We start from the raw sequence: 18674 nt of genomic DNA, 5'->3' as shown, positions 1-18674 counted from the left end.
AAGTCTTAAAAATTAACTTACGGATCAACTTGATCCGTAAGGAGTATTTCTGTCTTTTTGTGGTTAGTGTCGGGTGCACCAGCAATAATGCTGGGTGCACCTAGCAGCACTCTTTCTTTGGGATGAGCTTGGTGGATTGGATCAATTCAAATACGTTTGGTGGTAATATGGGTCAGAGCCATTATCGGCCTTGGGCTGAATTGTGGGCTACCATCTGCTATTACCTTTGGACTTGGAGGAATAAGCAGATCCTTGATCCAAATTTTGTTAAACCCTTTAGACCGTGGATCTATATTCGAGAGAGGTGGGAGGAGTTCACTATCATCCACTAGGAGAACATTGTTGTTGGTTAAAGGATAAGTCACAAAATTTCTGTTAATTGGATAGCTTCGCAGGAAGGTTGGTATGCTCTGAATACCGATGGGGCAGTGAAAGGGCACCGGGGTATTGCAGGTTGTGGAGGTTAATCAGAGATTGTGATGGTCAATGGAAAGGTGGTTTTGCCAAGTGCATTGGGAGAGCCTTTGTGTTTATGGCTGAGCTTTGGGGAGTATGGGTTGGTCTTAATTTAGCTCATCAGACAGAATATTGCCTTGCAGGTTGATTCAAAAGCAGTGCCTACTGCCATTAAAGGAAACAAGCTTGGGTGTGTTTCGGGAAAGAGATTGATCCTTGCTATTCACAGGTTGTTGGGGTCTTTTGGCAACATTAGTATTAATCAAATTTACAGGGAGGGGAATTTTTGTGCATACAAGCTGACTGATTATGCTAGTTCTGATGGGTGTAAACTTGTGATTTTCGAGCATTATCCTTCATTTCTGAAGGATCTGATTTTTGATGATGCTAGAGGAATTTACTTTCCCCGTGTAATTGCTGTTTAGTTTCCTTTTTCCGGGCTTTTAGCCCCGTTAATAGTTAAAAAAGAAATGAGATGAGCCATGTAATGGAAAATGAAGATAAACATGAATGTGTTAGAGCTGTGCAAGATGGAACTCGGCTCTTTACGCTAACTGAAAATTTACTCTCAAAGATAAGCCTTCAAATAGGAGGTCCTAATTGCAACACATCAATTTTTGTACTAAAACAATGCCACTGTACATCAAATGAAGCTCATACAAAAGAACAAGCAAAGCAATTCAAAGAACAACATCAAGAACAGACAAAAAAGATGGATTAGAGAACTTAAGCAAGCATGGACAGAATGGCATCTAATAAAAAAATCCATTTATTATGGCAAAGAAGAAGAAGCCGACGCAAGAGATGATGACAACAATGAGGGTTTCCCTTTTCTTAGACCCGTATCAAGAATATTGGACATATGGAATGCTAGGTCTAGAGATTCTCGAGCAGTTCGTGCAGCCTCCGGATCCATGCTTGAAACTGAGAACTGGGCAGAGTATGCGCAATTCACTAGTATCACAAAGACGAAAACACCTGAACACAGGTCACACAGATTCAGATATAATAAAATCAAAGTGTGTTGGGATCAAATGTTTGAAAAATGAATTACCTACCTCTGTAAAAAAATTGCTTGGATAAAAAAAATAAGGTTTCTTTCTTTACAAAAGTTCTTGTATGGGCATGGGAATACTTCTTTTATAAAATTCTCTACTTAGATTATAAAATTTGAGAATAACCATGAAAATAAGGAGAGAAATTAGAACCCACATAATTTGAACTTTAACAATACACGCATACACACAAACTCTGAATAGTAATGATCATCAGAAAAAATGTCAAAAATTACACTCCATTATTGCCTTAATTCTAAGCCAAGGTAATTTGTTAACTCCGCAGGCCATGCAAAATGACTTGACATCTAAAGTAACAGTAGCAAAATCTAAGCTAAGCTCAAGTGTGTTAAATTGCTTCAAATAAATGATTTGATCACATAAAAAATCCCATTATCCCATCCCTAGTACATTTATTTAAGTTTTCTTCAACCTAGATAACAGAGTCTGTCACTTTAGACTAGTCTTGAGGTTGATTTTCTACTTCTCTTTCATGTTGTAATCTATAAACTTTCTCGCTATTTTAAAGTTCCTTTTAGAGAATCTGCCAGAATCATTTTCAAGTTTCAAATTACTTATCTATAATACCATTAAAACTCAAGTACATACAAAGATCCTTAGAGAAAAAGTAACTTCTGAAACCTTTTTACTGATCAGCAACCCAACCAATTTCTTCCTCATACAGTTGTTTTTTGTTTTCACAATTTTATGAAGTTAATGAGTACTAGTATTGGCCACATGAACCTGTTTCCCTGTTTGAATCCCCATACAGCATAGTAGGGGCCAAAAAAAAAACTAGAACAAGTATTGGCATCACTGGCCCTAAAGAAATATCATTGAAGCTTGACAGTCTCAAATGGTATACATGAATCTTTTGCCACTGTGTGGTAAAAACTAAAAAGAATTTCCTAGGTTATTGTATTTCATTATAAATTATAAACAAAAGTTCAGCCAGAAGACAAGAGTTACATGTGATAAGATAAATAGTCTTCTAAAATAGTGTGTTTGGATTTGCATCACCAATCCATGATTTCGTGCCAAATAATGTAAAATGTGCAGAAGCAACTTTGTTGCTTCAGAGTTGATGCACACACATGCTGGTGTGAAGCATGCATCGAAATACCCTAAGGGCCAAAAGCTGAATGTCAAAGAGAAATCAATTCTGAATTCTAACATAAGGGCACTTGGGCCCAGAGAAGTTTGCTTAATTTCAAGAGTAGATCATTTCTCATTAACTAATTTTCATCTTATTCTGATGTGCTCAATAGAACATATCACTGCGCTCAACAAAATCAAAACTGACAGATTATACAAATGATTTAGTTACTATTATAATACAAAATCCCTAGCCATCTTCAAGTCCCCTCACCATTCTCAATATACTGATTCATATATTTGTGAAATCAACACCACTCAAATATCACTAAAACCTAATAATGGTTATCAATCAAACGTAAAGTAATCCCTAGAGCATGGCCTAACAACAAAAGATATTGGTGAATTCAAAATTTGTAATATTTTAGGGTAGAAAATAATAAAAGAAGAAGAATGGAGAACTTACCTTGTATGCTTCACTCTAGTTCTCTCTCCTAGCAACGCCCACTACAACGATCGAACGGCAAAAATCTCAAACTTCGGAGAGCAAAGAGAGAAACCGGTTAAGGTGAAACAATCAAAAGCCACTTGAATGGAAAAATCAGATGTGAAAAGTGAAAATATAAGATTTAACATTGCAGAACAGAAATAAATAAATAATAATAATAAAAACAAGAGCATACCTAGAGCAGATCGATTACGATTGGGGAAAGCTGGCAAGGAATATCCGTATCTGTAGTTGATACATAAGCACAGTACGAATGACAATGGCTAGGATCGATTTGAGTAGGGATTATCCACTAACTGTCAGTTAGAGAAAATCCATAATTGTTGTTAGCATTTTTACCCGTCCGGTATTCATGATGCTTCAAATTTAAAAGAAAAATTAAAAATCATGATTTTCAATATCAAGCAAAAATAGTGGATAGAAAAAGAGGAAAAAGAAATAACACAAAAGACTTAAACATAAAATAAAATCTAAGTAACCAACAATGATTAACACATAAGTGCTAGCAGTGGATTTAAGGTTCAGATTTTGGTTAGTCCTTAGGTATAAAATAAATTGTGTTAATAGGAAAATATATATCTTGTGTATACTCAAAGTTTAAGATTAATTATCGCTTTTAATGAAAATTGCTTCAAAATTAAAAATACATAATTCAATAAATTTTACGAGTCTAAAGAAGTTTTCAATTGTCAATAATTTCACTTTTGCCATTTGCTTGCTAAAACAAAGAACATCAAAATAAATATCAATTAATATATATATATATATATATAGAGGATGTATCACCATACATCTCACTAGTTAGGATGATGACAAGAGTCATAATATTAATTACAGTGATAATGATAATAATAATGATGATTAAAAGTGATTGCAATAGTCTAATCAATTTCAGTCCATTAAACCATGTGCATGTAAGTTGTAAAATTCTTGATAACTCAATTTGACTCCAATGATGAATATAAAATAATAATAAAACTAAGAGTGTTCCGTTGCATTAGTGTCTTAACCGGAAAGAAAGTTAAATGTTTAACAATTTTACTCAAAAGCCAAATAAAAAAGAGTATTGAGTTTTTTTTTCCAACATATTTATTTACCCAAAAATATATTAAACTTATCTTTGGGGAAGGGAAGAGACCCTTCCTTAAACACAAACTAGCTTCCATGCAAATGTGCACAAATTGTAGAATGGTGGGGAAAAAAAATTTAGGTCTGTCAGACAACCGTATGACCATTCCCAGGCACATGGAAGTGTCCTAAGAACGATCCTCTACAGCCAAAGATGAGACTACTCCAAAGAGAAACTCACCCGGGCCGTTAATCACGCTCTGATCACACGGTCATGATTCATCCACCAGACGTAGGTTCCTGTCTCCTTAGAACTCAAGGATACAGAGGTACAAGCCTATAGAACAGATCCTGTTCAAGTAAGGTCGTGACCATAGATGTTAGCGTTTAGCTATATAATGACCTGTGTTTTACTAAAACTATCCAATGTGGGACTAACAAAGTAAACGTATGTCATGGTTTCTGACTTTTTGCCACTTCGGTTGATATAAAAATATTTCTAACTCTTATTGCTTGAAAGGGAACAACTCTGTTGCCTGGTAGTGGTTCCAATTTCAAGCAAGGGGCACATGGGAATATAGAGAGGTAGCTAAGCAGTAATTGACTTTTTCTTTTCTTTTATTTTCCTGAAACCTTTCTTTTTCTCTAATGGCCATGTGTGATTTGTGGTGTGGTTTCTCGATTAATTTATCAATTTTGCTGCATTCTTAGCAACTATTATGATTGTACTTCTTTCTGGAGATGCATTCCTTAGTTTTTAAGGACCAAAAGGCCTTTTGAAATATTAGGCTTCTTGTTATATCTTGTTGGCAATGTCATTAGGTAAGGCTTCTACTGGAATGTTAGCTTGCCTGATTAATTGAATCTGTTTATTGTTATTACTTTTATTATCTTTTGATGGGATTTTGCCGAATGAGGTGATTCACCTCCTTCAAACTTTCTTTTTTACTCATCTTCACCTGCTTGTGGAAAAGATAAAGATTATTATCCCATTATCTGGGAATAAGTTGGTGAATTTGACTACATCAAATTTGTGCTTGAGATTTAAGATTCAGTACTGGAAAATTCAGTTATCCGGGTCCACAACCACAAAAATAATTAGTTATCTCACTTGTGAAGTTGTTGATGATTCTAAACCTTCGATTCAATATCCCTCTTAGGATTTGTGTACTAGTATTAATTTTGAAACAGACTCACACAATTAGTATACACACTGCAGAGATATCTGCCCACCATGCTTTAATGGTTCTCTTGGTTTCGGATATCTCATGCTTTTATTACAATGGTTCTCAAGTGTGTGCATATTGATGCACAGACATTTCTAGTATCAAGATGTTCTTTGGAATGGGCCATAGGCCATATAGATGATATTCAGGAGTAGCTTATAATCGAAGGAACAATCTTCAAGAGAGCAGAAGGAAAATGCCTGGTGCACCATGCCAAGATTTGCATCACCTCTTTGTAATCACATGATAATAGCAGCACTATCATTGATATGCTCTCAAAAGGATCAACTACATATTGATATCCATATCAATGTAGGAGGACATTCTGTGTTCTGTTTTGATGTTTTTTAATGAGGATAAGTAAGCAATTAATACATCAAAAGCTAAAAAGAACTATTGTTTTAACTATTGGTCAGGGAATTATAAGTCATAAGATAACTAGCATTACCGAGATCCGTCCAATGAATCATTTTAATCTAATGGGGTTAACCTTTTTAACATTTTGGCGACAGGCATAAATCAAGATTAATTGTTTCAAACACTCCTTCGGTAAGATCTGATTGATTTGTCACTGCAAATTGATGAATATATGGTATATATCAAGGAGACACGGAAATAAACAATTTGATGGAGGTTAATGCATTTTAGTGGTGGAATTAGTCTTGTATTGAATAACCTTCTGTTTGAGTAATGAATTATATCATGCAAGCATGAAGTGCAAGAGAGCTTCTTATGTAGAGTTTATGACTGGGGGCTGATTGTAGCTTTTTATGTTTGACAAGATTTTGCAATTGCCATTCTAAATATTTTGTAAGGTGCATTTCTTTTAGCGGTAGTAGCAATAGCAATTCATCATGTCTCTATAGCAGGTGCGAACCATTTTAAAGTCATCATATTCATATCCATATGGGAGCTTCTTATTCCTAACATTACATAGTCAATACAGATTCAAAAATTGCTCATTATACAAAAGTTGTAAGCATAGATAACACTATTCATCAAATCTTTTTGCTGAACTTTTTCTTCATTTATCACAATTTCCGCCCATAATCCATTCATGGACTTCTACTCTTATAATATGTCATTCTTCTTCAGTTTGTTAGCCATGCTCTGTTTAGTGCTCACTAGGAATTTATTTTGGACTCACATGATTGGGCCTAAATTTTTTAGGCCCACAGAGATTGGTCTTTGGTAAGTCGAAAGACATGCCCATAGACTGAAATTTGAAAAATAAAAATAAAAAGTAAAATCTCAATATAGTGTTTCCGAAAATGTTTATTTTATATAAATATAAATATTATATATATATATATATATAATAAAAAAAATCTTTTTTTCTCTCAATTTCCATGTAATTATTTTATGGTCGGGAACAATGTAAGTTTTACCAATTTCCATGTAACATGTTTATTAACTTCTTTTTTCTCAAATTGATGTTTGACTTGAAACTTAGCCAGGATCCTTCTGATCCCAAATCATGTAATAATTTCTCGTGTTAGGAAGTGCGTTAGCATTTTCTTCTTCTTCAAATAACAGATAATAGATCAATATTTTACTTCTTCTTATATGGCAATGACATTTATTAACTAAGCATTAAATTTTTCATGCTTTAGGGAGTGGTTTCCCTTGAAGAAACGCATTAAACAAAACAAAAGATCTCTTTGGTTGAGTAGCTGGAGTGCCATGTGAAGCTCCTCTTATTGTGGTGTACGTGAGGTGATTGCCATAAACTTTTGTCCATCCTCCAACCTACGTGTAAAAAATAAAGCAAATGTGCAAAGAAAAGGAGTTAGCAAAATGATTTTATCGCTATGTCAAACCCAGTAAACAATGTTCTAAAGTAAGAGAATGAATATATTGACCTGCTTGTCCACAAACCAGGCACTGTAAGGCAGGGTTGTTTTAAGTCCTAGTGTCTTTGCTAGTCTATCAACCAATCTTCTCGTGCCCATGAATGGAATCACAGAGTCTTGATCCCCACTATAGATTTCATTCAAATGAATTATCACAGGCAACACCTTTTGTGATCAATTACCTCATATATGTGAATTATGGATTAATCAATAAAGTAGAACTTGCTTTATTAAGGGATCAAATTTATATATTATCACCTGTATACGATGACTCGAAGACCTGATTTTACAAGGAAGCCGACAACATTAATTGTTGGTATCTCTCTGTTCAATGGGTCATAATTTGTTTGTACAATCCTGAAATTGGAAGAAGTGTCAGCAAGAGCAGGACCATATATGATTCCTCATGTCCATTATCTCACAGTGTCTGTCTCCAATTATAAAAGAATTTAATTAATATGGTCTGCATAGTAAAACGTTTTTACATTGTACATTATTTTATTATTGATTGTCATGTACAATAATTATGTAATAATTATTTGAAAAGTGATATTTAAAGTTATCTCTAATTAGTTGAGAGTAAAAAAAATTTAACCGGAAAAAAAAAATTAAACCAAAAAATAAGTAAAATATAATCGATAATTATTTTCATCAACAATTAAATTTAAATAATATTCAAACAATTCAATCTTAACTACAATACATTATTCATTTGTGTCCAATTAATTTTAAAATAAAATTTAAAACATAATGAAATAATGAGAGTCTTAAACAGTAGTTTTATTTACTTGCTGCACAAACGATATTTGGTGGTTCCCTCCAGCCGGGCATGGAGAGCCTTCTGCACATCTTTCCTGTTCAAGTACATCTCTGAATATTTCAAATTACACTCATCAACTTGCTGCACCATCCAAATTGAAATGCAAAATTCCGATTAACAGCACTACCCAGATTCAATCAGAATAAAATATGAACATTTTAAAGCTAAAAGCATATTTGACATATACATGGCTTAAATACATTTTCACCACATGAAAATTTGTGGTTTTTGGTTTGTCCCTATTTATTTTATCTTTTTCTTAGTCCTTTAGAATTATAAAAATAAAAATGCTGTACTTTTAATCCCTATTAAGGAATTTTTTAGAGACAAAAAAAAGATACCATTTTCTTTAAATGTAGGAACAGAGAATGAAATAATTTAAATAAAGAATGAATCAAAATACTATAGTTTTATAGAAATCTCACCTGGTCAGGTTCTTCTGTTTGAAGCACATAATGAGAGTTCCTAAACTGAAACATCCCTGAATTTAGCGTCTCCCTAAGAAAACCTGCCTGAGAAACATTGTAAGAAAGACATTTCTCCCCAACAACGTAATATGGGTCGATGAAATTTGTAAAAGAATATTCTTCTGAGACTTTTTGAGCTGCAACAAGACAATCTTTGGAAATTTGGCCACTGAAGTATTCTCTTAATACTCTAGACGAGTTACATAGAGAGGTCCTGATTTTGTATGCATAATCACTTATTATTCCATGAGACCAGTAATATTCATCGACTGCATTCATATCAGTGTCGAAATCCAGAAGAGGGTTTCCTATCTGCAATGCAAATGCAAAGTTAACTTAGAAAATGCAACAGCATGAAGTAAGCAACAGAAAAAAAGAAAAAAAAAAGTGAAAATATTTTACTCACTGCTATGCCCTTTAGGTTGAAATTCACTTTACTCTTAATTATGAGTTCAGCAAGTTGAGGTACATAGTGACCTGACACCAAAACCAACAATGTCAGTCGATTGGTACTAGTAAGCTATACTCCTCGGTTCAATTATAATTATCGTATAACAACAAAAAAAAATATTTTAAAATAATTATTATTTTAATTTTTTAATGTAATATTAATTATTTTTTTTAATTATATCTCTTATGATATTAATAATATGTGCTTAAAAAATGAATTAATGATAATAAAATTTATTTTATAACATTATTATATTTTGTCATTTATTTATTGGTTTGTTTATCTGTGTAAAACAACATATAAAAATAATTATAATAAGAAGGAGGGAGTAGATTTTATATGAAGGTAAATAAATTATTGTGTCTTTACCTCCATAACTCTCTCCCGTTATATAAAAATCTCTATTCTTGTATTCTGGGAACTTGGCAAACCAGCGCCGCAGGAAAACCAGACTGTCTCGGGCTAGAAAAACCAATTGACACACGAAATGTTAATTTTTTTTATTCAACTTCTGAAGGGAATCTAACAAAATCTGAATGAACACAAAAGTAAATCAAAACAGAAAATAAAGATAAGAACAAATTGATTAAGTGTTTTGCATAGGGATAAGAATGTGAACCAACCTGTGATTTCATCGTTCAGTGTTTTATAAAATGACAAATTGAGAGAGTAAGAGAATCCAACGCCTGCTGGTGACTCTAGGTACAAAATGTTTGCCTCTGCAAAAAGAAAGGACTCAAAGAAGCTCAAGGGCTGATCTTAGTTTAGTTTGTGGCAAAGAAATAAAGGTTTTTTGAAATTTGTAGCACCTTTGTTCCAACTATACTGATTTTTCTCAATAGCTTCTCCTTGATTTGTAACAAAAGGACCATGTTCTGTGAAGGCTCCAACTCCTACAGATGTACAACCAGGCCCTGCAAAGGCAACAAGGCAATTGAGACTTGAAAAAATGACACATAAATAACTCTCTTTTTCACATCTCTAACATGCTAATAGTAAAAGAGAAATGTTTTCCTTACATTATTTCTGTTTTTACACTTTGGAAAGTGTCAAATCCAAAGCCTCATTACTAACCTAGTGTAAAAAAATATGACATGGATTAAATTTTAGATTTTAAGCTAAACCCATCTCTACAAAATTAATTTTATGTGTAATGACCACCCAAGTTTTATAAAATCATATCAGAGACTATTTCTAGTCAATGTAAGACTCGATAGATAATAAATTAATTAATAGCATGGACAAAGCACAAAGAAATTAAGGTGTTTGGTAGACAAAGTTGGAAGTAACAAGAGATATGGATTTACCTCCATTGAGCCAGAGAACTAGAGGCTTTGAAGCAGGGTTGGTTTCTGCTTCAACAAAGTAGTAAAAAAGAGCTCTCTGGTTCTTGTCATCAACGGGTACAAAGCCAGCAAATTGTTGGAAGGAAACAGGTGACTGTTCAGGCAAGGATTTGACCTTATCAGCTACTGGAAATGACTCAACCAGTGAGGACATGAACAGTGAAATTGCAATGATGGTAGCTATCAAGAAGATCCATGGCTGGGGAAACATAGTGTAGTGTAGTGGGTGAGAAAGTGTAGTGAAAAAGGAGTAGGGCAGAGAGGGCCTTTTCTTATACTAGCTAGCTTAGTCTATTGAGCATGTAAGAGATAATTTGTCTTCAATTCTTACAGATAAAAAAAATAGTAACTAGCTGAGTAGCTCTAGCATGTTCTTGTTGATCATGGAGGTCCTAAACCGCACTTCCCGTTTGTTAATGGTGTCGGCATCCCACAACCATCATAGAACGTTGTTTGATTAACTTTGGTGTTTTGTGAATTGTCATCACAAGAAAAAAGAAGTCTAAGGAGGTCGTCTTAAGTCAATTGGTATCTATAGATTATTGAGTATGTGTGTGTAATGTTTTCTTTATAAAAAGGGCAAACACGTCTTTTTATGTTTAGTGTAATTCTCACTTTGGTTTTTTATTTTCACTTAAATATATTTTCTATCTTAATAAATTTTTTAATTTTATTTTTTGTTCTCTATAAATTTTGTATTTTATTTTTAATTTCTAAAGTGTTATTTAAGTAATTTTATTTTATGGTTTCAAAATATTATCTAAAAAATTTAGGGGCAAAAGTAAAAAAAAATTATTAGGGATCAAAATTAAAGAAATATTAAGAATTTAAAATAAAATTTAAAATTTTATTAACAAAAGATTTACAATAATTTATGTATGTTATTAAGTCAAATGAGCTAAATTTTTTTGGTTAATACTAAAAAAACTCTTTATGTTTAAATATTAAAGAATTAAATTTAAATATTTCGTTTATATTACCCGTAATAAATATGCATGGAAAATAAAAAAAATTATTAAGAATAGTCAATATTTATCACGGATGTCTACGATGGTTTGTTTTAAAGTGATATATTTAAGAGGATATATACTTACATTCAAATATTTCATTTATAATAGAAAATTAATTATTATGGGTAGTCAATATTTCTTACGGGTATTTATGAGAGTTTAATTTTTATTTTTAAGTGGTAATTCAAAGATTAAGTATTCAAGTTTTTACATAAGAAAGTATTCAATTCAAATATTTATTAAGTCAGGAGTTTTTTCTATAGTTTTTACATAAACAATTATTAGGAATAGTTAGCAATTATTAAGTTTTTTAAAATATTGTTTTCGTCCTTATAAATATCGAAAATTTTAGAATTCGTTCCTCCAAAAAATTTTATATGTTTTTCGTCCTCATAAAATTAAAATGTGTTATTTTTTTTTATTTGAGGCTAGATTTGAACAAATCTAATCCTATGTGATATTTTTCAAAACTTAAATTATAAAATGCAATTTCCGATGGTTAAAAATCGCCAAAAATTATAGTAAAAAGAAATAAAATTGTAGGATTTTTTTTTGTTGTAAAATACCCCTTTCTCCCAAACCCATAACAGCCACCACACATCATGCCACCACGTGCACCACCTCCTCCACTGCACGCCACTACCTACACCAGTCAACACCATCACAGTGCGCACAAGCCACCCTCTGTGCCACCAAAAGGATGACTCGTGCGAGTAGTCATGCGTGGTGGAGGAGGTGGTGCAGGTAGCGGTGCAACGTAGAGGAGATGGGTAGGGTGGTTGTTGGTCTCACGGTTGTCAGAGTTACAATGGTTGGTCACGAATGATGAAGGGGTGATGTTTGAGTGCAGATTGGTGACATAGCTCTACCTGTCCAATTTCTAGTGGACACGCATCAAACACTTTGGTTTAGATTCGTCCAAGTCTAGCTTTGGGCCAAAAAATAACATATTTCAATTTTATGAGGACTAAAAACATACCAAATTTTTTGCAAGGACAGATTGCGAACTTTTCAATATTTATAGGGACGAAAAATATATTTTAGCATTTTCAGAAATACATGATCCAAAAAAATTATCTCACGTTTGTTATGAGGTCATAAAAAAATTAATCATGGGTATATTTTATTCCTAGATAAAATATAATCCCACATTCTACCAATATTTAGTCCTAAGAGGAGACAGAGAAAAATTATTCCCATGGGACATGAATACTTTTTCATGAGTAAAAATCCAAACACACACATCCCGCAAATTTCATTATTGCCCAATTAATTTTTTTTGTAATTTGATTTATTGTTCGATTTATTCTTACATTTTAGGATAAATAATTATTTTCATCCTTAAATGTGTAAAGCGCTGACAAATTTGTTCTCAAAAAATGAAAATTCAAATTTTAGTCCCGAAAGTGAAGAAAGTACGACAAATATATTCATTCGTTAACTTGTGTCTATTATCGTTAATGAAAGAGCTTATGTGACATATCTAGTGATGACTTTAATTTAATTTTCATCTTCTTCCCCTTTTTTTATCATTGTAAACATAACATTACAATAAACACTTAAAAAAAAGGAAAACAAACATAAGTTAGAACAAACATAATAATAAACATAATTTGTTTATTGTTCTGAAACTTCTAATGTGACAGTACCTTATCCAAAATATGATATTCAAACAAAAATGCACAACCATTAAATTAATCCTTACAAAAAAAATGAGACTCAACTTGATTTTATCACATTAAAAATCTCAGAGCAATAGACAAATTATGTTTATTAATCAATATTATGCTTATTATTATGTTTGTTCTAACTTATGCTTGTTTTCCTAATTTTTAAGTGTTTATTGTAATGTTATGCTTGCAACGATTAAAAAAGGGAAGAAGATGAAGATTAAATTATATTTTGGATAAATAATCATTTTTGTCCCTGAATGTATAGAACTTTGACAAATTCGTCCATGAATGTGTCACGTAAGCTCTTTCATTAACGGTAACGTTCAGAAGTTAATGGATAAATGAATTTGTCGCACTTTTTTTCACTTTCAATGACTAAAAATTGAATTCATATTTTGAAGACGAATTCGTTAGCGCTCTATACATTCATAGACGAAAAATGACTTTTTAACCTACATTTTACAATAATTTTTCCTTTTCTTCCAATGCTCATTTTTTAATAGGTAATTTTTGCTTCTCTTTCAATTATCGTAACCGTGAAACACATGAAGAGGAAACAAGGGGTGTAACAAGAATTTTCATAAAAAAGTTATTTTAGTAATTATAATATGATATATATTTCTAGAAAAAAATAACTTAACTAAACATATGTTTTAATCATTCATGGGAATATAAAAATAATTTCAACCAATTTTAATAATTAATAAAAACACATTTTTTAATAATACATGAAATAACATTTTCATGTTATATTTCCAGAAAAAAAAAATATTCCTGGGACTAAAAAAAATTATCCTAAAACAAACGCCCCCTTAAGTTATAATTCAAATATTAAGTATTTAAATTCAAATCTTTTATTTATATTACATGTACAAATACGCACAAGAAAAATGAAAATTAACTAGTAAGAGTACTTGGAAGACACTTGACAAAACTTTTCTTCAAATGAGTTATAAATGTATAATATATAATATAGATATAAATGATCACTTCATTTGTGCTACTTACGTATTTTATTTTAAAAATAATATTTCATATACAAAAATAAAATAAAACGAGTAATTTATTTTCAACAATTTTATTTTGTATTCTAAAAATAATTAAAATCAAAATAAAATAATGTTATTACAATTAAAAATTTTGAATATGGGAATTCATTATTATAGTTATAATTTTTAATTTTTAAATAATGATATCACATAAAAAATAATATTTATTGTTTAAAATAAAATAAAATACTTTACCAATATTTTATCGAAGTCTAAATGTTATAATTTAAGGATTCATTTAAAAATTATTCATTATTAATTGATATATTTTATTTTCAACAATTATTTAATGTGTTTCTCAAATTGGATTTGTAATATTCATTTTTTTGTTGTTGAATGGGATGTGTAATATGCATTTTATTGTTTAATGACTAGTCATATGAAAGTCTTATTTATTGTAATTAATAAATTCTATTTTTAATATTAAATTGTTTAATGCTAATGAATTAATTTAATTAATTAAGAAGTCTTTAAAAATTGTATTTAATCTTTCAAAAAAAAATTTGACCATGACTTTGCAATTATTTAAATAGTATTAATAAAAATATTTATACCTATATTTGAAATATGTTATTGTGACGTAATATTTTGTAACATTAATATTTAAATATTTTATTTTTAAAATATGATAGTATTAATAAAATATTTACACATATTTTAAATTTGTTGTTGTAATGTAATATTTCTTAACTTATTTAGGGTCCATTGTTTTTATATATTCTATAACATGTTTAATCAATTGTATTATTTGTACTTTAGTTTTATGTCCAATAAATGTACGTTAACAATTTTTATATATTTCTTATACTTATTATAATTTATTTTTTGGAACCTAAAGCATCAATTTTGTATTAATCATATAATTAATGTATGCAACTTCATTTCATGCATATATATCTTTCGTCAAATACAATGTTATCCACTTCATTTCATGAATATATATATATATATCTTTGGTCAAAACTTATTGAACATTAATTCTTTTATAATTTATTTGTTTACTATACATTCTTCTCAAAAGATACTTATATGTGTTTTATTTTTTGTCATATTATTTATGTCTATTAAATATAAATTTTAATTTAACTATATATCTATTATAATTTACACTCAAAATGAAACAAGCCCCATGCATTGCACGAGTGAAAGGATTGTTTAATATATATAATGTTAAAAGTATAAATCATCGTTTATTTGGTTTTATTATATTGTATAAACTATTTTTTTTAGTAATATAAAATAGTAAATATATGTATATTTTGGTTTTTTATGAATAAGAAAAACAAAGAAACAGAATTAAGTGTCTTAAGGCAGAAAATAGTGAGTTTAAACCCTAACTTAAAGTTTAAATGAAATTCATGTCACCTAACGTCGTTAAGATGATGGTAAATTAAATGTTGGATCGAATTGAATTAATTTTTAAAATGTGAGATTTTATATGACAAGTAATTGAAACAATCACCTATTTGATAAATTATAAGAATTAAAAATACAATTAAACCTATTGGTTTTACTAAGCAGAATCTTAAACTAAACTAAACAAGAATAATTAAAAAAAAAACTATATAATTCTATTGTCCATATATATAACTTATCAAATAGTTCGATTTCCCTAAATCGAACTAAACCGCTCGAAATCATTGTGTGTATTTATTGGTATAATATCTTATTCAATAGATAGACATGTCCGTAGCACAAGATAGGGGCCAACTATTGATCTCCTCTCTAATGAAAAAATTCTATATAAATCGAAAGGAAATCTAATCAAAATAAAATAAAAAGAAAAATTAATATATTGTGTCATTATTAAGTAGTAGATTATATATGTGCAAAACAGCAAAAAGAATGGCATAAATAAATATTTGAATTTTTTATATATATTTTATTGATCTACTTGTTCCGATCGATTTGATAAGTTAATAAAGAAACTATTATAACATCTTAAAAGTAATATAATTGGATTTTAAAATATAAAGGCATTGAATCTGAATAACAATAGCTAATGGAATGGGTTTGGGACATATGTATAGGACACATACATGATTTATTTTTAGTCATGTAATGATGCATTCTTGGTGATACACATGATTAAATGACATTGATGAGACCTCCACGTTATCTTTAAACTCATGTAAACAAATACTGCACTTTTTCTTCTTCTTTTTTTTTATCCCAGCATCATCTTCTAACTTGACTTTCTCGAGAGATTCAATGGCCGTGCTTGATGCAAGAAGTGGAACCGTTTCAACTTCTCTCACGGTCACGGACTCCATCAAGATCATGTTATAGATGTCATCGTTGCTCTCATCATATAACTTGTAAATACTAATATTCAAAAGCAAAGTAAAAATACAAAACGAGGCATCACTTTCATAATGAAAGCCAGGATGACGATTTTGAACAACGGATTTGGCATATGTTACCATGCACGTACGTCAGGCATCGATTAGGAATGATTTTGGGTGTGGGAAGTACACTTGCATGTACAAGGGACCGTTTTCCAAAATTTCTTGGCTGGGCAAGACCATTGAATTTTGAAAGGAAAACTGATCGAAAGTAACATTGACTTTGATATTAAAATAATCCCCAACATGTTCATGTTCATAAAATTATGAGTCTATTCACAAAGACGTGATGTAACTGTTCATTAAAAGTCATAACCATAAGCCATGAGATGTGCCTGTCCATCAAGAGTAATAATAATCAAGAGTACTAAGATGTGATTAAATAAAAATAAATTAAAAAGATTAAACCTTTGAAATTAAGGAAAAATAATAAAAGTATTGTTAATCAAAATAATAGCAAGTTTCATTTAGAATAAAAAAAGAATGTGATAAATATTTTATGTTAATTTTTATTTTTTAAAAGGAAAAAGGTCAAAATTAAATGACATTATATCAAGTATTTTTCATTGACCCATCATAAATCAGTTTTTTTGTCAATTTTTATTGACCCAATTTTTCAATTCGTTGACTGGTTTTTCTTCAAGTTAGTTGTTTGGTTTATGTTAATCAAAAAATAATGAGAAGATTCATTTAGAATAAAAAAAAAGAAAATGATAAATATTTTAGGTTGGTTTTCATTTTTTTAAGAAAAAAACGTCAAAATAATTTTATATTAAGTACTTTTCATTGACCCACAATAAGCCATTTGCTTGTCAATTTTTGACTGGTTTTCTAATTCTTTGACCGATTTCTTTTTCAAGTCAGTTTGGTGATTTATTTGAATCCGTCACTGGACCCGTTCACCAGTTTTTTGAGGCAAATTTCCCCATCTGGGGTAGTTTAGAAACTATTTCTTCAGATGGGGTCGTTTCTAAAATATTTGCAGCATGGGGCAGTTTTTTACGTGCATGCAAGACCCAAACCGCCATTGTCAATGGCGAGTTTGGTGTCAGTGAGCAACCCGCCACAACCAGTGGCGATATGACCCTAAATCGCTAGCTGGAATGGCGATATGCAGAAGCCATTGGGAACCGTCAGTCAAACTGGCGAGTTCCAACAGCTGAGGGTGCACCAGTCTAGCCTGCCATGGCAGTGCAGTGCAGAGCGCGTTAGTCAAGGCCAAATCGCCATTACCATTGGCGATTTGCCTTGCCCATGGATCGCCAACATGGCTGGCGGGTTGCTCCTAAATATTGCTTCTTCCATTATAAAAGCTTAGTCCGAGAGTGCACCAGCTACGCTTCCTTCGTGCCTTTGCTTCCATTGCTTTGCTTCCATTGCTGTGCTATTGTTCTTCATAAGTTTCTCAGTGCGTTCTTGTTATTTTGTTGTTGTCTTTTGCTTTTGGTAAGTATTTTTGAATGATAAATATTTATTATGGATATATATATATATATATATATATATATATATATATATATATATGAATAGTAATTTTTTTGTTAATGATTGTAGGGCTGTGATTTGTTTGACTCCTTATACGTGGTTTGTCTCGTCTTCTCGTCTTCATATTACGTGACTTCTCTCTACTTGGTAAGTGATTCTTAAGTTTATAACTCTAGTTGATAGGTCAATGTCAATATTATTTAAGTTAGGTTTTAAAAATAATATATTATTAGTTATGTTATATATATTTAGATATATGTTAGGTTAGTTATAGTTAAATTGATATATATTATTTTCTTTAATTATAGTGGTATATTATGATTTAAGTTAGGTTCTTATGATTTGCACGTTATATATATAGATATATGTTAGGTTAGTTATGTTACAAATTTGAGTTGGTATATTATGATTTGTAGGTTAGTTGTATTGGATTTATTAATATGATTTTGTTAACATTTTTAAAATTTGTATGTTATTATTTGTGATAAAATGATTTTTAGGTTAATTTTAGTTATTATGTTATTATTATTTGGTTTAGATTTATTAGGTTTGTATGATATTATTTGTATTTTATATATGATATTTTTAGGTTTAGTTAGAATGTGAATATTATTTAATTGACTTACTTATAGTTTTTATTGAAATATATGATATCCTTACCCATTATATATATATATATATATATATATATATATACACATATATATATATATACACGTTCTTTAAATTATTTATTCCATGAAATGTTTTTGATTTAATACCATTTT

The 18674-nt window shown here is 30.4% G+C and overlaps 1 protein-coding gene, 1 long non-coding RNA gene and 1 other non-coding gene across 3 annotated transcripts; all 3 read right to left on the bottom strand.

Moving 5' to 3' along the window:
- Positions 1-1000: 1000 nt before the first annotated feature.
- Positions 1001-3596, bottom strand: LOC100792306 (uncharacterized). The gene is made up of 3 exons (XR_413590.4): positions 3290-3596; positions 3073-3143; positions 1001-1434 (listed from the first exon to the last, which is right to left on the bottom strand). It is a non-coding gene; the product is annotated as an uncharacterized lncRNA (long non-coding RNA).
- A 727-nt stretch (positions 3597-4323) lies between these two features.
- LOC113001321 (small nucleolar RNA U3) lies at positions 4324-4551 on the bottom strand. The gene has a single exon (XR_003266640.1). It is a non-coding gene; the product is annotated as a small nucleolar RNA U3 (small nucleolar RNA).
- A 2389-nt stretch (positions 4552-6940) lies between these two features.
- Positions 6941-10583, bottom strand: LOC100819443 (serine carboxypeptidase-like 45-like). The gene is given in 10 exon segments (NM_001255917.2): positions 6941-7157; positions 7271-7388; positions 7520-7618; positions 8050-8162; positions 8507-8860; positions 8955-9025; positions 9369-9461; positions 9623-9718; positions 9809-9913; positions 10307-10583. Coding segments are annotated over 10 exon segments (1446 nt in total). The 5' UTR covers positions 10557-10583; the 3' UTR covers positions 6941-7010.
- Positions 10584-18674: the final 8091 nt, after the last annotated feature.

Source organism: Glycine max, chromosome 3 (assembly GCF_000004515.6).
Source record: "Glycine max cultivar Williams 82 chromosome 3, Glycine_max_v4.0, whole genome shotgun sequence".
NCBI lineage: Eukaryota > Viridiplantae > Streptophyta > Magnoliopsida > Fabales > Fabaceae > Glycine > Glycine max.
Note: the sequence above shows the minus strand (reverse complement) of the source record. Positions and strands in the feature narration are given on the sequence as shown.